At 45.0% G+C, this 21,519-nt stretch overlaps 2 protein-coding genes across 5 annotated transcripts; one reads left to right on the top strand and one right to left on the bottom strand.

Annotated features, from left to right (window-relative positions):
• Nucleotides 1-5,253: 5,253 nt before the first annotated feature.
• Nucleotides 5,254-12,341, bottom strand: LOC112215812 (methyl-CpG-binding domain protein 5). 4 transcript variants are annotated; one of them, XM_024375223.2, is made up of 9 exons: nt 12,250-12,341; nt 11,081-11,281; nt 10,356-10,495; nt 10,025-10,127; nt 9,746-9,914; nt 7,009-9,165; nt 5,905-6,844; nt 5,673-5,790; nt 5,254-5,277 (listed from the first exon to the last, which is right to left on the bottom strand). In XM_024375223.2, exons 3-7 carry the CDS (start codon nt 10,469-10,471, stop codon nt 5,976-5,978), a joined length of 3,414 nt encoding a protein of 1,137 aa, XP_024230991.2. In that variant the 5' UTR covers nt 10,472-10,495; nt 11,081-11,281; nt 12,250-12,341; the 3' UTR covers nt 5,254-5,277; nt 5,673-5,790; nt 5,905-5,975. The 4 variants fall into 4 exon arrangements, with proteins under 4 accessions (XP_024230991.2, XP_024230990.2, XP_024230993.2 ...); XM_024375222.2 differs by having other exon boundaries at nt 12,150-12,336; XM_024375225.2 differs by having other exon boundaries at nt 12,123-12,336.
• Nucleotides 12,342-14,007: 1,666 nt separating this feature from the next.
• LOC112215813 (SH3 and cysteine-rich domain-containing protein 3) lies at nt 14,008-20,106 on the top strand. Its single transcript, XM_024375227.2, has 13 exons — nt 14,008-14,248; nt 14,731-14,792; nt 15,063-15,141; nt 15,575-15,728; nt 15,834-15,931; nt 16,063-16,123; nt 16,217-16,314; nt 16,443-16,506; nt 17,335-17,387; nt 17,514-17,608; nt 17,731-17,782; nt 17,913-18,050; nt 18,357-20,106. The coding sequence occupies exons 2-13, from the start codon at nt 14,776-14,778 to the stop codon at nt 18,453-18,455; spliced, it is 1,008 nt and encodes a 335-aa protein (XP_024230995.1). The 5' UTR covers nt 14,008-14,248; nt 14,731-14,775; the 3' UTR covers nt 18,456-20,106.
• The last annotated feature ends 1,413 nt before the right edge of the window (nt 20,107-21,519 follow it).

A 21,519-nucleotide genomic window follows, 5' to 3' on the forward strand; every position in this document is an offset into this window, starting at 1 on the left:
AATTGAAGAGGGTAGGCCATGAGAACAGACAGAGGGTATCAAAGATCTGGTAAGATTATGTATGGAGGAATGGTCTAAACCAATGTGTTCTCCAATCACATAAAAAATATAAAACATTTAAAGGCTCAGTGCCATTATCCTCACAAGGTGAGTTAAAGGAATTGAATTCAGAGGTGCCAATAAGTTTGACCCCTATCTTTGAGAAGAAAAAAAATCTTACTAAACAATATCTCTGTTTCCAATTGTATAAAATCATAGAATTAAAAAAAAATGTTGGAGCATACAATAGCTCAGGATTAGGATGTTTTGTTGTTGTAATGTTTGTTCAATCTTTACCAAGGGTGCCAATAACTGTTGACTTGGATGTATATCTCAACACACTATTTCTTCAGCCATTCCCGTGAAAGGAAATAATTGAAATGTACATCGTTTGCTAAACATCACACAGAGAATATGTTGGAGTGTATCACAAAGCATGACCACCAGATCGAGCTGGTACATTTAAAACCTCTACAGGATCGGTGTCCCCCTGCGGGACGGTTGAGCTAACGTAGGCTAATGTGATTAGCATGAGGTTCTAAGTAAACAAGAACGTTTCCCACGACATAGACATATCTGATAGGGCCAGAAAGCTTACATTCTTGTTAATCTAACCGCACTGTACTATTTAAAGTAGCTATTACAGTGAAATAATACCATTGCTATTGTTTGAGGAGAGAGCACAGTTATGAACTTGAAAATGTATTATTAAACGAATTAGGCACATTTGGGCAGTCTTGATACAACATTTTGAACAGAAACAAAATAGTTCATTGAATCAGTCTAAAACATTGCACATACACTGCTGTCATCTAGTGGGCAAAATCTAAATTGCTCCTAGATTCCTAAGTCATTTATTGGCCTTTCTCTTGCATTTCAAAGACAAAAATAAAAGTAAAAAATAAACATGTTTTTTTTTCTCCTTTGTATTATCTTTTACCAGATCTAATGTGCTATATTATCCTACAGTACATTCACATTTCCACAAACTTCAAAGTGTTCCCTTTCAAATGGTATCAATAATATGCATATCCTTGCTTCAGGGCCTGAGCTACATGCAGATAGATTTGGGTGTGTCATTTTTAGAAAACTAGAGAGAAAAAAAAAAGTGTCCTACACTGAAAGCTTATCTTGAATGTGGGTTGTTAGTAGTGTCAAGTCATGCCCATTTCACATTATCTTTATGAACTTGAAAATATGACTTCAGAATATTTAGGCTGGAGAGTTTGCTGGCCAACTCATTGATCCTGCTTTGTGATACACCCCCTGATTGGGAATTATTACTTTTGCCATTGCATGGTTTCCACACCAAGGCTATGTGTTGGGTAGTAGTGTGTCTGTCTGCAGAGAAGCCCGAGACTGTCTGGCACAGATGCATGGTCTCTCTCTCTCTGGGTACACATACTGTATGACTACCACAGTGAAAGGGCTCAGCAACAGCAAGCATCTCTAGGAGTTGGTATAAGTTGCCCCACAACTCAGGTCCAGGATTAGATATATTTTGTATCCTCATAAGGATTTGGGTTATCTGATCCCAGATCTGTGGTCAGGGACAGCGTCTAGCATCTCAAAAACAGTCTTGGAACATACACAAACCACACATATCATACAATCTCAAACAGAGAGCAAACGTAGGTCATTCAAGTAGATACTCTTATCCTGACTCACAGTAAACGCACTGAGAAACAGTACAGTTTTTTTTTGTAGACAATTCTAACACTTACATCATAACGGATCTCAATCAATAACGCCAAGCAACCACACAGACTTAAGACGGGTCTTCTCCTAAGTGAAAGCATCCACAGAATTATGTTTATTTTTTATCTAGATCACTCCTGTTCAAAGGTAAGAGGTTGGCATGACGATATAGTAGTGCAGTTGAAAAACAGTGGGGGAGCCAGGACAATATAAAGCAGTGATAGTGGGCGAGGTTGGCGGTGAAGGGGAAACAGTCACTGTCTCTGGGACCTGGCCCCACGCCGCCTCCTGCCCCGGACCGACCTCTCAGGCTTCAGCAGCACCACCTACAACACAGACACACGTCAGCATCAGAACTGCTGTTAGAAAACAGGCCGTGGCAACTGAGCTGATATAATAGGTCCAATTATGTTCAAATGAGAGTTGCGGGAAGGTCCGGTGCTTTACCGTGGGTTTAGGTTCCTCTAGGGCTGGAGCATCCAGATCTCGGAAATCCTCCAGCACATTCTGTAGCCTAAGACACACAAAGAAATGAATATCACTATATACACACACACACTGAGTGTACAAAGCATTAAGGACACCTGCTCTTTCCATGACGTGCATTGACAAGGTGAAAGCTACAGTACGATCCCTTGATGTCACCTGTTAAATCCACATAGAAGAAGAAGGGGAGGAGACGGGGTTAAAGAAGGATTTTTAAGCCTCGAGACAATCGAGACATGGATTGTGTACGGTGTGCCATTCAGAGGGTGAATGGGCAAGACAAAAGATTCCGGTGCCTTTGAACAAGGTGCCAGGCGCAGCGGTTTGTGTCAAGAGCTGCAAGCGCTGCTTGGGTTTTTCACGCTCAACCGTTTCCCGCGTGTATAAAGAATAGCCCACCACACAAAGAACACACAGTCAACTTGACAACTGTGGGAAGCATTGTAGTCAACATGGGCCAGCATCCCTGTGAAACGCTTTCGACACCTTGTAGAGTCCATGCAACTTCCTAATATTGAGTTGCACCCCCTTTGGCCCTCAGAACAGCCTCAATTCATCGATGCATGCTCTACAAGGTGTCGAACACACATATAGTGCATACGGAAAGTATTCAGACCCCTTGACTTGATCCACATTTTGTTACATTACAGCGTTATTCTAAAAATGGATTAAATTGTTTCCTCCCCCCATCAAAATACACACACAATAACCCAAAATTACAAAGCAAAAACAGTTTTGAAATCTTTAGATTTTTTTTTGAAAATGTATTACAAATAATAAACTGAAATAATCACATTTATTTAATATTTAATATTCAGACCCTTCAGACCCTTTACTCAGTACTTTGTTGAAGCAGCTTTGCCAGCAATTACAGCCTTGAGTCTTCTTGGGTATGACGCTACAAGTTTGGCACAACTGCATTTAGGGAGTTTCTCCCATTCTTCCTTGCAAATCCTCTCAAGCTCTGTCAGGTTCGATGGGGTGTGTCGCTGCACAGCTATTTTCAGGTCTCTCCAGAGATGTTTGATTGTGTTCAAGTCCAGGCTCTGGCTGGAACACTCAAGGACATTCAGAGACTTGTCCCAAAGCCACTCCTACATTGTCTTGACTGTGTGCTTAGGGTCGTTGTCCTATTGGAAGGTGAACCTTCGCCCCAGTCTGAGGTCCTGAGCACTCTGGAGCAGGTTTTCATCAAGAATCTCTCTGTACTTAGTTCCGTTCCATCTTTCCCTCGATCCTGACTGGTCTCCCAGTCCCTGCCACTGAAAAACATCCCCACATCATGATGCTGCCACCACCATGTTTCACTGTAGGGATGGTGCCAGGTTTCCTCCAGACGTGATGCTTGGCATTCAGGCCGAAGAGTTCGATCTTGTTTTCATCAGACCAGAGAATCTGGTTTCTAATGGACTGAGAGTCCTTTAGGTGGCTTTTGGCAAACTCCAAGCGGGCTGTCATGTGCCTTTTACTGAGGAGTGGCTTCCATCTGGCCACTCTGCCAAATCCTATCCAATCAATTGAATTTACCACAGGTGGACTCCATTCAAGCTGTAGAAACATCTCAAAGATGATCATCAGCTCAATTTCGAGTCTCATAGCAAAGGGTCTGAATACTTACGTAAATAAGGTGTTAAATAAATTTTGAATACATTTGCAGAAATGTCTAAAAACCTGTTTTTGCTTTGTCTATCTATTGTGTGTAGATAGATGAGGGGGAAAAAAATTATTTAATAAGGTTGTAATGTAACAAAATGTGGAAAAATTCAAGGGGTCTGAATACTTCCCGAATGCACTGTATACACACACACACATATATACATACATACTGTTATTCAATTGAATTGTTCTAAGGAAAAGTGGTAGTGTTATAACCATTGAGAAGATAGGCAGAAAATAACGTTGGTGCTCATCGTTATCAAAGATTAATGTACAGAATCAAAAAGGGCTCACGTTTGTTTTCTCTTCCTGCCCCTCCTGGCTCCCGCCGTTTGGGCAGTTAGGTTCTGAAAGGGAAAAAGGCCACTGAAATCAATAAGACACAAATGATATCTCAAATCTTTCACTGCATGTTATGTAATATGCAATATTGTGGAGAAATGGCATTTTGAACCATGCAGTGTTAAAAACAATACATCCTTATGGCTCACCCTGCCCTGCTCAATGTGCTGCAGACCCACAGTCTCCTCCTTGGGGCAGCTGCCCCCATCTCTGGGGCTCAGGTACCCCCCTGCCTGGGGTCTGTCCCCATTCCTATCTGTGACAGCCTGGCTGTACGACTCGGTCTTGGCTTCCTCAAGGTAGATGGGAGGCAGTGGGGGGTTAGTGTGGCCCTCTGGGACCCCTGGCTTGCTCTGCAGGGGTGTGGACGAGCCGTCGTTGCTGAGTTTGGGGGTGCCCTGAGCCGGGGAGTGGGCCGCCTCCAAGTTGAGCCGGGACAGTTCCGGGTTCCTCAGGGAGCAGGCCAGGCGAGGGCTCAGGGACAGGGGGGCGGAGGGGGCAGGGGGCTCCCCAGGGTAGGAGGGGGGTAAGGCACAGAGGACGTCGGCCCCAGTCTGAGCTGCTTCTTGCTCTTTAGCACTGACCTGGAGGAAAGAGGTGTAGATGGTGTCCATGAAGGAGGCATAGGGGTCCAGGACGCTCCCCACGGAGCCCTCACCACGTTGGGACACGGGGGTACGGACGGGACAGGGGCTGGGCGCAGCCTCCGGGGTAAGCCGATTGGCTGGAATATCCTCCAGAGGGGCGGGGCTGTCTTTTTCCTGTAAGGAGATTGGCTTTTCTCCCTCAGAGGGCGGCGCCATGTTGAGCTGAAGGAGGAAGAGGAACGGCTGATGTGATCAACATCCAATACTGATATTTAAAAATCACAGGACAAGGCTCGTGTCAGGAGTCGGAACACAACAAGTACCTGGATGTTGTTGAGGAGGTTGATGGCCCCATCAGGGCCCTGGAGTAGAGGCATGCCCAGGGCAGAGGTCTGTACGGGGGGGAGGAGGAGAGGGCCTGCACCTAGCCCCAGCAGACTGTGGAGGCTAGTCAGAGCAGACAGGTCTCCTACAAAGACATATGGTTCATCACCAAAACGGTTTCCGAATGATCAATATGTGGGTAATGTACAAGATATAGCTTTGTTGTAGCTGTTCCCCACAGTTGTGCATAACACACTATTCGGAGAGTTAAATGTAATAGACAACACTAACTATGATTCAGCATAGCGAGGGCTTGGGACTATAAGGTTCTTTTAGCATTTTGTCAAAATGTAGTTATTCTGTTCAATGTTCTCTAACTATATAGTTGTTAAGTTCAAAAGAATACAAGATAAAAAATATTGCTGACACCATTCAAACCGGTGAGGGTTCAGAACTTTAAAAGCCAATTATTTCAGAATCAATAGGCAACAAGAGCGCTTGATATTACTAGCAGTGGAAATTAACGGTGCTGTGACTAACCTAGGAGGCCTGGGTTGAGGAGAGTGGGCAGTAACTGGTGGAGAACAGGGTTGTCCTTCCCCTGGACAGACAGGGGGATGAGGGTATCCACCCCCCCATCAGGGCCTGAAGCGGAGACCTGGATGGAGACGGGACCAAAACGTCAAACTGACCTCTCTAATACAGATAGAGCCAACTCTTTCACAAGGGCAAACTACTGAGTATGAGCACTAAGATAAGGGAGGGAGCCTACCTGAGGTGGGGGTTGTTGGGGTGGGGGGAGCTGAGGGGTGGTCGGGAGGTCAGTAGAGCCCAGGGCAGCGTTTAGCAGAGTGGGGCTGAGGGAGAGGAAGCCCGGGGGAGGGAGAGGAGCGGGGAGCAGGAGCGACTGCAGGGCCTGGAGGGGCCCCTCGGTTGGGGCAGCAGGCCCTGGAGGGCCTCAAGGAGCCCAGGGCCGGGGAGGGAGGATAGGTCCAGGAGTCCAGAGCCTTTATCCAGAGACAAACCCTCCAACAAGGCTGGGATGTGCTGCTGCTGCAGGGGGAGGTCCAGGCTCAGCTGGCCCAGCCCAGACAGGGGTAACATGGCAGCCTGCTGTTGGCCAAGGAGCAGGGAGGCCATAAGGAGAGCCTGGAGGCCCAGTTTCTCCCCTATACCCAGATCACTCTCCTGGCCTGGGGTAAGGGTGGCAGAGGGGGGTAGAAGTGGGTTCAACAGACCCAGGAGATTGAGAGGCAGCTCTCCCTGACCTCCCATTAGAGAGGGGAGTAGGCTAAACGGAAAGTTGTGGTTCAGATGGGCAGTCTGTTGTTGTTTCTGGTGTTGCTCTTGGTGTTGTTCATGCTGTAACAGTAGTTGTTGGTGTTCCGATTGTTGTTGATGATGATGATCAGGCAGTTGATGGTGTTGCTGTGAGGTGTTAGAGGTGGGGAGGTGACACTGCTGACCGCCCAGCCACAGGCCCAGGGGCAGGGAGCCCAGGATGGTGGGATCCAAGAGGGAGGGCAGGCCGGCTGTGGCAGACAGAAGCTGGAGGAGCTGCTCCTGGCTCATGAAGGGGAAGGCTTCGGCCAAGGGTAAGGAGCCGGGGGAGTCCCCTAGGGAAGGGGTGTTGCAGGGGCCGGGGCTGCAACCTCCTGGGGTTTTGCTCACTGTCGAGCTACGATGATCAACACTCTCAGGCTCTTGCATCCCTAGAGAGGATAAAATAGAACCCGGATGAAAAGGAGCGAGGGAGATGATTGTTCAAAATGCACAGTGCTCAACAACAACTAACACGAATACAGTCGAATGAACAATGAATCAATTTTCCTATTCCGTGGACTTCGCCTAGTTACAGACAGAATTTCAACCTCACCTGCAGTGTTGTTGCCGGTGGTTGTGTCCAGGCCCCCTTCCTCCAGAGGCGTGGTGGAGGAGGCTGCCAGCAGGGCCAGCACGTGGTTACTAAGATCCAGGGGTCTGGGGGAGGTGGTGCTGCTGCAGCTGGTGACGGTGGTGCTATGGTTGGAGGTGGGGGTGCTGTTGGGAGGATGACCCAGGCTGAGACCAGGGCCTAGTGTTGATATGCTCTCAATCGCCACTGATGCACTGACATCAGGCAAGGTATGGCACATGGGAGACTGTAAGGTGGTGGTGGCAGCATCCATAGGTTGGTTTTGGGCCTGCCGTAGCCTATCAGGGGTGTGTCGGGTGGGCGAGGGGCTACTGCGATGGTGTGCTGACTGAGCGTTGGACAGGGCCGTGGAGGGAGACCGTCTCTGTTTGGGACTGGCCTTCGTATGTGGAGACTGTGCACTAGCACTACCAAGCCTGGACAATGACTGAGTGGGGGACAGGGGCTGTGGCAGGCCTTGCATGGTACAGGGATGAGAGGGGGACTGCATGGGGAATGGTCTAATGTTTAAATGGGAGGGAGAGGGAGACTGCCTGGGGCTCTGCCTCGTGCCTCCTGTACCGTGTCCAGAGCCGGGCTGGGCTCCGGCGTTCTGCATACTGAGCAGGTGAAGCAGAGCGGAGAGAGGCTGGGTGGGGGGATCCGGTTGACCTGCCATGATTGTAGTGAAGTCCAGGGCGCCGTCAGGCTGCTTCTGAGGACCTGTGAGCGGGCAGGAGTGTCGGACTGAGAGCCTCAGACCCTGGAGGTGGTTCTCCGACGTGGCAGAGTGGGACGAGCCTGAGGTAGAGGAGGGTTGAGAGTGCAAGGCGGAGAGGTTGAGCACGTCACCGGGGGTTCTGAGACCGCTCACCTGGGAGTCCTTCAGCATGCTGAGCACCGTGGGCGAACGCCGCTGCCGCTTCCTGTGGGACGTCCGGTCTGTAGGGGAGAGGTGTAGGGGACTCGAGGCTAGGGGCTGAGAGAGGGTGGCGCAGGGGTGGAGGAGCAGGTGGGAGGCTGCAGGGAGGGGCCTAGTGATGGAGGGATGGCTGTTGTTGTGTAAAGTGCTGTTTGTTACCTTTGACTGCCGGGACTCTTTCGAGACCTCCAGAGAGGTGGCCGAGCTGAGGACGCTGGCTGAATTGGAACTGTGGTCGTGGGCCATCTGGCTGGCCAGCTGAGCCTTAGCTGCTGCCGAGAGGAGGCTACTGGCAGGAAACGAGGCTGTGTGTGGTTGCTTCTGGTGGTTCAAGAACTGTCCAAGAGGCAACCCAGAAGGACCAGCACTGATCCCCATGCCTGAGCCAGTGGCAGAAGCAGGTGCCTTTGTGGGCTTCTCACCCTTTTCAAGAGCTAGAGAGAGGATCTGAGGATTGCTTTGGTTGCTCAGTGAGTTTGTGTTAAGGATGTGATTATTAGTGCTACCGTTGCCTGAGTTCCTAAACTGCTCTAAGATGTCCTCAAGCTTGTATTTGGGGAAATGGAGGTTAGGGGACCCCCCGGGTAGAGGAGAGTGTGGGGAAGAAGAGGATATCCTTCTGGGGGGGTAGCCGCCCAGCACCACCCCTCCCACCTCCTGTTCAGAAAGCGAGGAAGAGGCGGAGGGGTGGCGTGAGCGCTGGCGGGGAGAGGGGGAACATGAGGGGGACAGGAGAGACCCAATGATGATACCATGTGGGTGGCTCTGCCCTCCCCTTCCCAGTGTCCCAGGGGAGGAGGGAGGAAGGGGAGAGAGGGGCCCCAAATGAGGAGATCTGGGGGCTTCCGGAGTCTGGGGTGTCCTCTGACCCTGACTGAAGTTGTGAGACGTGGGGGTGCATGGGGACCTCTGAGGTGCCCCATAGCTAGAGAATTGAGAGGTGGTGGGAGGGAAATGGAGAGGAGGGGGCAGTCTCTTCAGAATCTCAGGAGAGTGATGAGAGTTAGTGCTAGCATGTGAGAGGGGTGAGGAACCATTGTAGGAATACACAAGTTGGGTGGAATATTTAGGACTGCCACAAGGGTTGTGGTTGAGATTATTGTTGGGCCTGGAGTGGACTAGATGGTATTTAGAGAGATAAGTGCCACGTTCTTCTTCTTCCCTGTCCACTCTCATCCTCTTTGGATCTCGGTTCTCCATAATGGCACTGGTGACCTCTGCAAACAAACAAAAAACCTACATTAAGGGCTGGCACAATAATCGAATGGCTGTCAACGACGGACGATAACCACGAAACAAAACAAAAACACTGTCATAATGGTCTCAATTCAACTTTATTTTCAAGTAAATATAGTTTACCAAAAAGCTTTCTTTTTTTCCCATTCATTTTTAAGTGCAGAGGGTAAAGTTGGCAGGCCTAATCATTTTACGGGCAGAATGGCATGGTCGGGTGGAGAAGATTATTTTGAATAAGTCCCAAGCGGTCAAAACCATTCGTTTTTTAAGACGGGTTTCACAAAAGCTGTGTTGTAATCATTAGGTATGTCATAGCACATTTTCAAAGATGCAAAATGATATGTTACAAACTAGAAACTAAAACTACTGTGACAATAACTGTGGTCATTTGCATGACAATTAATCACTACCCAAAACCCCGTAATTGTTACAGAACTAACCAACACGATTAGTTACATTTCTGAGAGCAATTTTTCAATAGCACCATGAAATCCGATAATAGCAGTACAATATCCTACAAGTACTTCTGTTATATTAGATCTTTTTTTCTTTCATATTTACCTGTGTGACAGGAAACATAGGGCAGCTGTGAAGCCTGCATACTGCGACAGAGCGCTGCCATGGCAACCACTTTCCTTCGATGGTTACAGAGCTTTGTCATGTCCTGCTCTGCCTTCCCCACCAGCTGGCTGCGCTGCTGAACTTTGACCCCTAGGCTAAAGTTAAACACCTGCCCGAGACAATAAAGGAACATACCTTCAGCAAACCGCAGTCAAAATCATGTGTGACACAGCGGAAATGAGATGGGAGATGCAGAGGGACAAGTGAGGTCTCCTTTACCTTGTGGATGACCAGTGGACATTCCAGGCCACACTTGCATGTGCCATCGGTCAACAGATAAGACTTAACCTCCTCCAGTGAAGACAGGAATGTGCCACTTGGACTGTTGGAATGGACACAGATGCAGGAGATTCGTTTTTAAATAAAAGAGAAGGGAAATCAAATATATTTTACAATTCCCTGCTCTAGCCCAGCTTTTGGGAAATGAAGACAACGCACACGCAGACTAGTCTGAATATATAATATGGAATAACATCGTATAAGACATATAAGAATAGATTAATTACATGTTCATAACACAAGCACTATGTCCGTTACTGGACTTGCTTACCTGACATACACCACAAGCCCGTCCTCCACTCTCCTCTGCCAGCCAATGGGGACTTGTATTGCCACAGTGTGAACTCCATCCGTGTCTCCACTGCCACTCTCACTGCCTCCCATCATTTTGTAAAAACCGCCTTGCAGCACCTTTGGGATAGAAGTGGCGGGAACAAATGTAGTATGAATTAGGGCTGTGGACGATCCCAGAATGGCAATATTTCTCCCATGGGAAAAATGGAAACATGAAGCAGATCAAACTCTTTAGTCGTTTATAAACCTGTAGTACGTAACATATTGTGTGCTATAGATTGGAAAATAAATAAAAGTGGCTGGATTTTGGACAACATAATATTTGTTTCCAACATTACCTATTTCTTGCCTTACCGCCTCACTCCATTTGCACACACTGGAAATAGACTAAAAAATAGACTAAATAAAGGTGAAATAAATAAAAAATGACAGTTTTTTTCCTTAAGATGTTAAACCCTCTTCGTGTTTTGTTTCCTGGTCACGATACTAACGAGTATCACAATACTGGTATTGTTCCAGCCCTAGTATGAATGCATGAGAGCTTTAATGAACAACTATTACGACAACAGTACTGAGATTCGGATTTCAATGTTTCCCCACCAAAAACACAACCAGAGTTCCAACTCATAGAAACCAATATAAAGTCAAACAGAGCATGGCTGATGAGTGAGGAAGGATATCATGTCGTTTTCTCCAGTATACCTTGTCATCTTTGAAAAGCCCAAGATAGTATTGGCTATGGTATCCACCGTTTGAAGGCCATGGTGTCAGCGGAGAAGAACAGACTCTGCCAACCTCCTTCCAAACGCCTTGCAGAACTCTCCAAGAACGAAGTCTTCTAGCCCTACTTCAGAAGTCAGCCCCTCCAAAAACGCTGCAGCTCACACTCGGGCCACTGTATATCTGCAATTGAAGATAAAGATGTACCTAGTTAGTTAGCCTTTAAATAAACACATGAACTGTTGAACAAAAGGTATCTCTCAATTCTGATCGCTACAATAACCCACAGACATAGAAGGGAATGCATATTTGGACATGCCTAGTTGTATTTCAATTGAGTCAGTAGCGTAGTATCAAATAGCTAGCTAGTTGGATGTTGAAATGAGAAGGGAAACCCAGCATTTGTAACCTGATAATAAAATAACTAAATGCACACTATACTTATCTAATATAATACAAGAGAAAGCGACACGCAAAGTAGAGAAATCATATGCACAACGAGGAAGGTCCTATATCCAACGTCAAGGTGAAATAAGCTTTATCCCAACTAGCTAGCCAACTAACGTAAACGAGCCAATGTTGCAGTCTGATGTTTCGTGACAGGTTGATAGACACAGTGCGAAATAACAGCATTTTAATCATGAGAACTTGGGGAAAAAAATTGTTGTTTATAACTAGTCATGCATGCTAGCTAGATAACGAAGAATTGAGCGAATTGCATTCAACCGTTCTGTTCTAAAACAAGCTCTCGAAGTTTTTGGAGTCTTCTCCTGTAAGCTCGCGGGAGAACACATAGTTAGCTGGCTTGGTAATGTTAAACTATTTTGGATGTTAACCTTATCTAGACAGCCAATACGATGATCAATCTTTCAGTGCAGTCTTTTCGCCACCAATCAAATCTCCGCCGGTCTATTAGATCGCTACATCTGCCCATCGGGTTAAAAACAAAGGGCAATAATGCTTCATTTTACTGCGCCTATGATCTTGGGGCGAAGCTAGCTCGCTAGCATTGACAGACATTTACTTGATTCTGTAGTGTCCCAAGACCCACCGATGTCCGATCGTGTCGCCAAATTATTCAGTTATTATCTCCAGACACTGCTCGAGCAGGTCGGTGTAGGTTAAGCAAAAAGTTAGCGTAGCTGATGCACCTTTTAATCCCTATTTCACGGTTTCAGTTTTTTTCTTGCAGATTCCGTGCAAAAAAAAGAATGGAGTTTTCTAAGGAGCATGCGCACTTGGGATGCGAGAAACTGTTGTACCCACAATGCAATGGGACCTTTGTAGTGGTAGTCAAAGATTGTGTACTATGTTGACAAGATAGTCAAGTGACCGCTCTAACAATGGAAATACATATCCTCAAAGATGGAAGGCAGGCGTGAGGAAGCGACATCGGGTGGAACCATTCCAGCCAATGAGAGGGCAGATACACGTGTCAACAACAAGCCATGGAGATAGATAGAGCCGGGGTTTGCCAAACTTTATTGCTTCATGACTCACCAATTGAGGTGTCTTTTGAGTCCTGACCAGCCATATGGGTTGGGCGGTGAAAAAACATACACAGACCACACAATAAGTAAAAAATAAAACCATGGCAGCAGAGAGAAAATGTTACCGTTTTAAAGCTAATTTCCTGCAAATCTACACATTTTGTAATGGAGCTGAAATAAAATGTTGCTTGTTACATTTTTCCATATGGCTAATGCTATGTTCTTATTATAACAAAGTCAATAGGGGCCTGATTGTAAGTATTTAAAGATTCTAGGCTATTTTCTATTCGGTTTTAGTTGTTGAAGTTTACACTGAAAGCGTTTTTCCATCCCTAAAATGTTAGTTTTTTTATTACCAAAAATGTAATCCCACGACCCACCTGGACCCCTGCCGCAACCCACAAGTGAGTCCCAACCCACAGTTTGGGAACCACTGAAATAGAGGACTCATCTTTGTATCTGTGCTATTATAGCGTATGTGACTGCACGGGCAGTGCCAATGCCATCTCCATTTAAAGTAGTACATTTTCTTCTTCCTCATTGACTGATTGCTCCAAACTCATAGGAATCCCCACCCAGTTGACTACTTTAAAATGGTGGGAGCCCTCAGTGGCAATGTCCATGCTCAAACAGGTTAGATGCATGATGAGTCCTCTATCTATATGACAATAAACACAACTCAATATTAGGTAGTTTTTTCAAAGTATGTCGAAATGCCACGTGCGTCCACTTATATTGGTGCATTGTAACAACCTAAACATTACGAAACGTTTATTTGATCAAATTAGCCACACGTAGCAAATTAGAAATTCATTTTTTTGTGGACCAAATTCGACACTCGTTGACCACCATATAATAAGTCCCCTTATTTTCATGGACAGATTTTGAGCGGAGTAAAACCTCTTGGCCTCGCACAATCTCGGTGGTAGCCGACGCAAAAAAAATACAATAAAGGAGCCAGTTTGTTGTTCAACAGTCCTGGGGCCAAAAATAGGCCTTTGTAAAATCTCATGTTTTCATCTATGGATTAGCTACCTCTGACTACTCCCATATCAGTCTTCCACAATATGAATACATTTTCAAATTCTATTATTTTGATCCTCTGACATAAAAACTACACATTTTTCTTTCTGTTTTAGAATTTCTGTCCTATTCAATAAGGATTTTAACTGTTAAAGGTTTTATATGGAATAGTATAATGTGGTGTTCACAGTGTATTGAAAATGCGAGAAACTACAGAAATTCTGATGATGCCTGCAGTTTGTACAGTAAGCCAACAGTAGGCTGTGTGTGTCTTGGCCTGCCCTCTCAGGTTGTGAGCGGGGTCTGATTTCCCCTCGTCATCGGTGCCCTGAAAGTTACCCAGCTGTCTCACTCACTCACAATGACACCTGCCCTCACAGTCCCTTACTCACTCACCCCTCTGCTCTAACCACTAACCATTGGATCACTGCTGGGAAATGACATGCATAAAGAATAGCTCAAAAGGGAAGTACCAATCAAGAGTTAGAAGTGTTTCGGAGGTCTCCGGTGTGACAGGTTGCTCATCACACACGAAAGGAACATCTCTGAATCCAAACTGGTGAAGAAAGCCTTTGCCATTCATCCACATACCAGATTCAATTTCTTCTTTGACTGGACTAGCAACCAGTGGGACCAAGTATGTCTCAATTTCAACTATATTGCATTCCTCTGTTTTTAGCGTGTGGTCTGTTCAGTTCTTTTCTAACTCGACATCATATATTTAATTGTTCAGTCAGCTATTAGATAGATAGCAAATTGTTTAAGTTTTCATTGAGAAGGGACTGAAATGTCAAATATTCGCGAAGACTTCTGGTCTTATATCGTTGTACTTTTCCCCAGAACTTCTCAGCTCATGCCCAAATTTAGCTATGATGAGATTGAGTTACCCTTCCCCAAAATAGTAGAGTGGATGAGCGTATCTTAGGGGGGGGGGTGTATGTCCATGTATGCTTGTGTGTGTGGGTAAATCATCCTGCCCATACTTAGCTGTTCCGTAAATAATTTTAAAACTCCCACAGACTAGACCAAAGTAGTCAAGTGTTCCATTCAAATTGTTCTCAGATTGAAGGTGATATTGAAAGCCAGTGTTTCTGTTCCCTAAACTGTCTCATGTCTCAGGTGCGTAGCACTGCAGGACGAGCGTGAGAGCTCACACATCACACCATGGCCCAGTATGACCAGTGAGTCTACTCTCATGTTGCTGAACTCAATACACTCTATGTACAGAATGTGGATAGTCATTTTAAACAGTTACCCCTGGTTCTAATGAACACAATATGGGAAATCTTTTAGGAATTATATTTTTCATTGCAATAATCATGTTAAACTTGGTCAAATTCAAATGCTCAGCCACCATAACAATTCTTCTGCAATGTTCACTCTCAAATACATTTCAGGTGTCCTTGTCGCTGGATGTTGCTTAATGTCCTCTGTTTGTTTGTATGTGTTAGACTGGAAGATAAACATTCGGTGGATATCCACGACAACCCCACAACCCCTGACAATATTGTAAAAGAGGAAGACAATACTGTGAGTGGCACATCAATCTGCCACCGTTGGCAACACCATCCCCCAAACAGATGAAAATTACAGCCAGCTAGGATGCTCATTAGTGTAATATATGTGAGGCTTCCCCGTTCCCTATTTCTATTCTGTAGTTAGGTGACACTATGGGCTAAACCTAGAGCTTTTTTGTCATTGACCACATACTCGCCCGAAGTCAAATAATATTTAAAATGCTTGTTAAACGAAAAGCTACTTTTACTTGATTGATTTACTTAACTGATGCAAAAAAACAACAACATTTGCACGTTAAAGAGAACGACCGTGTGGACTTGTCAATGACAGGAAATCATTATTTTGACTAGACTGATTCTTACCTCTCCAAACAGTGGTCACTAGGGAGAAGGAAGGAAAGCTGTCTACCACTAATAGTATTGAGATGTAGCCACTCTCTCTGCAGGTATACTTCGTTTATGAGGAGGAGGTGGAAGTAGAGGAGAAGGAGCCCGAGCCTGAGCCCGTTGTTATATTGGTGAATGACAAACCACACAAGTTCAAGGACCACTACTGCAAGACGCCCAAGTTCTGTGACGTCTGTGCTCGTATGATCGTCCGTAAGTTTAAAATGGACCAGGAGTCGCTCTTGTATTTATTCATATTATCTGTAAAGCTTAATCATACTGACTAGCTTCTTACTGTACATATTTTCAACCTTTCAGTCAACAACAAGTTTGCTCTAACGTGCAAAAACTGCAAGACCAACATCCACCACTCGTGCCAGTCCTATGTTGAGTATCAGAAGTGCTTTGGCAAAATTGTAAGACGTTTTCTATTCATAATTTAGGTCACGATCAGTATAAAGTCAGATCACGATCATGTTCATGTTGCATGTGGTTGCCGGAAACACATCAATTCCTCTACGTATTCATATTGCGGTCTCTCCTGTAGCCCCCAGGTTTCAGACGAGCATACAGTTCCCCTCTATACAGTAGTGACCAGACAGATGCAGGTAAGACACTAGACATCTCGACAAGCTAAGGATTCAATTTGTGTTCAACATATTTTGAACTGTGTGTTCCCTCTGCTGCGTTCTCCTGTCCAGCCCACTCCAACCGTAACGACCCTGTGTTTGACACCCTGCGGGTTGGGGTTGTCATGGCAAACAAGGAGCGCAAGAAGGGGTCTGAAGACAAGAAGAACGTGAGTGTGGTACACATTAGCCAAAAGGGAAATGAATGACGATAAGTCACAGTAACAGTATCATTAACTGACAGACATTTGCATAGGGAATATAAATTGTATGTTAACCATATTTTTCACCCTCCAAGATGATGATGATGATGATGGAGGAAGAGGAATCACAACAACCCAAAGAAGACGAGCAGGCAGAAGGTATTGAAAGAGGATGAAGGATGTCCATATTGACGCATGTGATAATTCAAGTTGGTGCTATGGTTCCACTGCATCAACTGTACAAAAATATGGTGTATTTATTTATAACCACATAGTTTTATGTAAACAAATTGTGCCATGTGATTTGATATTGGAGCCCATCAAAGGGAACGGTAAACTAACTGAGCGGTTGTTAAGCAGCATTAAATAAAGGTTCAATAAAAATTAAAAATTAAAAATTAAGAATATTGAGTTGCACAGTTGCACAGTTGTGTAAAGTGGGATGGATGTCCTTTGGGTGGTGGACCATTCTTGATACACACAGGAAACTGTTGAGCGTTAAAAAAATCTAGCAGTGTTGAAGTCTTGACACAAACCGATGCGCCAGGCACCTTCTACCATACCCTTTTCAAAAGCACTTAAATATTTTGTCTTGCCCATTCACCCTCTGAATGGCACACATACACAATCCATGTCTCAATTGTCTCAAGGCTTGAAACTCCTTCTTTAACCTGTCTCCTCCCCTTCATTTACACTGATTGAAGTAGGTTTAACAAGTGATATCAATAAGGGATCATAACTTTCACCTGAATTCACCTGTCTATGTCATGGAAAGAGCAGGTGTTCTTTATGTTTTGTGTATGTATGTCAACCTTTTCTCAGACAAAACAGAATGGCATACAGTACAGAATAAATCCCCAAAGTTCTTACACTGAAGGAGCTACAAGGAGCTACATAAAATACTTGTAATACTGGGTCTAAACGTTGAGGAGTTCACCATTGTTGTATTGAAACTCTACAAAGACCATGTGTGTGATGTGTTTGTAGGAAAGCCCGAGGGGGATAAGAAGGGAGACAAGGCTGACAAAGCAGATGACAAGGTAAGGGACTTTAACCGCCTGACAAGCCCTGACGTCATGTATACACGAACCACGTCCACATCAACAATAACACCCTGTCTGGTACGTCAATACCAGTAGACAAACATCTGTCTATGTATGCTACAGAAAAAGAAGGAGATGGGAAACATGGGAAATCAGTCCCATTACTACCTGGCTCTGTACCGCTTCAAGGCCATTGAGAAAGACGACCTTGACTTCCAGTGAGTTTCCTAAAACATTTCCTTATATTGTATGAATGACATTTATGTCCAATATTTCAGTCTGGTGAACGTTTTTAAATCCAATTTCATACAAATATTACAAACCTTTGTGTGTCTTTCAGTCCTGGTGATCGAATCACTATAATCGATGATGCCAATGAAGAATGGTGGAGGGTAATGGTTCCTGACAAGATGATCGAGCAAGCTGACAATGATCAAAACTAGCAATGGCTCTACCAGCTCATTGGCTGTGCTTTCTTATTTCTTGTCGACATCGTAAATAAGGCCTATTTTCTATTCTCAGGGGAAGATTGGTGAGAAGACAGGTTACCTCCCCACCAATTACATCATTAGAATAAAAACTGGGGAGAGGGTGTTCAAGGTGACACGGTCCGTCGTGGGAAACAGAGAGATGGGACAGATCACTCTGAAAAAAGACCAGGTAAGAAACAGATGGGTCGCTGTTTGTCAGACCTGAGTCAAATACTTATCACATCCTTGAAAGTACTATAATTTAGGTGTGCTTTAATGTTTCTAGGAAAATAATGTGTTGAGTTTTTCTTTGTACAGGAAACTGATTTCAGCTTTATGATCATGAACAGTATGGATGGAGGTGTGCATGTGGACAGTGACTGTAATGACGCTACTGTGTGTGTTTGTGTGTGTGTGTGCCTGGTCATCTGCAATGATTACAGTACCTCTGTGGAGCCACAGCACCTTCCTCCATCCTCTTTGTGTTGTGTTGCAGATCGTGGTGAAGAAGGGAGAGGAGGTGAATGGCTACCTGAAGGTCAGCACCGGCCGCAAGCTGGGCTTCTTCCCCGCCGACCTGCTCCAGGAGATCTGAACCTTACCGGATCACAACCACAACCATAGGACTTGGGTCACACCGTCACCAGGACCATAATCACACAATAACATCAAACCCTGTTCCAGTGAACACACGTGACCAGGAACAGCATTTTTATACTACCAATCTAGCACCACTATCATTTTCCACCTGTAGGGGCCTAGGTCTGATCTGTTGAGTCTGTAAGCTGTTTGAGGGCTGTAAAGGCTCAGAGGGGGCAAGGTTATTGAGTGTAACCCAATACTGCAGCCTCCCCAGCCTGTTGAACTGGGTCAGCTGGCCATGCAATCCGAGCTGGATGGAGAAATGTGTTAGGTCAGACCGTACATGTGTGTGGTGGGAATTTGAAACGTTAACATGTTTGTGTCATTTTAATGTGATGAAAACTGGACAACCTTAAACTAGATCTTCAGCTAGGTTCAAAAGGCAATGGCTGTAACTACTGTAAGTAGCTAGGATTTCGACATATTTTTTTGTTATTCATTCTAACAAATTTATATTTTGGAGGCTATTGCTTACTGTCACTGTAGTAGCTTTATTTTCCCCTTGATGTCCATGTTAAAGGGAGCTTGCTAAAGTGCATGTCGTTATTTTTTTTGCATGGGCCCATCTTTAATAATCATTGCCAAAACAATGTGCTGTGTATTTGAGGAATTTATATAGAGCAATAGCCTATGGTGACACACAGACCCACATGCTTTTGCCAGACTAACGTAGGCCTATCATTGATGCAAGATTGTAACATTACAGGCCTACCATTGATGCAAGATTGTAACATTACAGGCCTATCATTGATGCAAGATTGTAACATTACAGGCCTATCATTGATGCAAGATTGTAACATTACAGTACAGCCATTTGTTATTCATGTTCTATTGAAATACCAACAGCCAAGTGCAGGCTTATCCCATTTATTGTCTTTCTTGATATGCATCCTTTCAAAACCTATATAACTCTGTGATACCGTCATAGTAAACTTGAATGACTGACCATTGTGTAAACATGAAATCAATTCACAATTAGAAATAATGTACTTTATTTTTGTAGCAGTATTTTGCATTCGCTGATATGTGTGTGTCTACTATAACTCAGGACTCATATGCCTAACCTAAACAGGTAGGCCTAATCAGTTCAGCTTTTGTCTACAAAATAGTCATAACAGGTACTCATCTTGATCCAGTGATGGGGACCAGAGCCATATATTTGTTCTAAATACATGGCTCTGATGTTGACAACTAGTGATGTGCAGTTCGCGAACGATATTTATTTATGTCGTTATTTCTGAACTACTCTTTTTTTCTGACTCGAGAAACTTTTTTTTTTTTTTTTTTGAGTGACTCGTTAATTTTAGTCCTTCATTTGACTTTCCTCTTCTTCTTCCTCATCCCCTTCTTCTTCCTCTTCTTCTACTTCTTCGGTATCATGTCGTTCACACATTTTGTTTTTGCATGCCGCTACCTACCTAAATTTGCACCAACAACTAACCCTACACTTAATTGTAATAACACTATTTTTTTATCATAAAAAAATGCATGTAAAAACTGTCCAACTATGGAGAATATCCTAGCTCCATATATGAAATTAAGGAAATGCGTATATGGAGCATGTCTACTTCTTATATCTAATAAAATGTCAGATATACACGCTCCTTTGTCCCATGCCCTCCTTCACACTTCTTACATCTCCAAATCTCCTTCCTACACACTGCTGCAATATGACCATAAGCTTGGCATCTGAAACACCTCAGTGGGTTCGGCACAAAAGCTCTCACTGGATAACTGACATATCATAACATGACTTTATCAGGTAAAGAATCTGCTTAAAAGGACAGACCCTGCTCTGGAGAGCAAAGCAAGTCACAGGTCTCGTTTCACTAGTCATGTGACATGAAGTGCCCGCTCCCTCTGAACTGAAGAAACACAGAAAATCCTCACAAGTCCACTTTGAGTTACCTTCACCAATTTAACAGTATCCAAATGATTTCCTACCCAGCCTGAGACTACATATAGATCAGCCAAAAGGCAGGGATCCACTTTCTTCAAAAATGTCGAACCCACTGTGCCCGAAACATCCTTTGCATGACCATCAGGGCAAAGCTTGGACAGAGGTCTTCACCAAACCTGCCACAGCATTCATCCTCACTCTCCTCAGGTTAAATTTCCGAGCCATCAAAGCTAGCAGAATACGGGTTGTACTTGATGCCATTCTTCTTCAACACACTTCTTCTCTCTACACTCAGCTCTTCTCCTTCTTCCTCGCTGTCCATAACCATATCTATCTGTTCACCACGCTCTTGCCATGCCTTCAACAGCTGTATTGCTTGCAGAGCATGCACTGATGGCATTTCTCCAACATATCACAGTGTTCTGGGACACTGTGAAGTCCATGGAGAACAAGAGCACCTCCTCCCAGCTGCCCACTGCACTGAGGCTAGGTAACACGGTCAACACCGATAAATCCATGATTATTGAAAACTTCAATAAGCATTTCTCAACGGCTGGCCATGCCTTCCGCCTGGCTACTCCAACCTCGGCCAACAGCTCTACCCCCCGGCAGCTCCTCGCCCAAGCCTCTCCAGGTTCTCCTTTACCCAAATCCAGATAGCAGATGTTCTGAAAGAGCTGCAAAACCTGGACCCGTACAAATCAGCTGGGCTTGACAATCTGGACCCCCTATTTCTGAAACTTTCCGCCGCCATTGTCGCAACCCCTATTACCAGCCTGTTCAACCTCTCTTTCATATCGTCTGAGATCCCCAAGGATTGGAAAGCTGCCGCAGTCATCCCCCTCTTCAAAGGGGGAGACACCCTGGACCCAAACTGTTACAGACCTATATCCATCCTGCCCTGCCTATCTAAGGTCTTCGAAAGCCAAGTCAACAAACAGGTCACTGACCATCTCGAATCCCACCGTACCTTCTCCGCTGTGCAATCTGGTTTCCGAGCCGGTCACGGGTGCACCTCAGCAACACTCAAGGTACTAAACGATATCATAACCGCCATCGATAAAAGACAGTACTGTGCAGCCGTCTTCATTGACCTTGCCAAGGCTTTCGACTCTGT

Source organism: Oncorhynchus tshawytscha, linkage group LG16, assembly GCF_018296145.1.
Source record: "Oncorhynchus tshawytscha isolate Ot180627B linkage group LG16, Otsh_v2.0, whole genome shotgun sequence".
Taxonomy (NCBI): domain Eukaryota; kingdom Metazoa; phylum Chordata; class Actinopteri; order Salmoniformes; family Salmonidae; genus Oncorhynchus; species Oncorhynchus tshawytscha.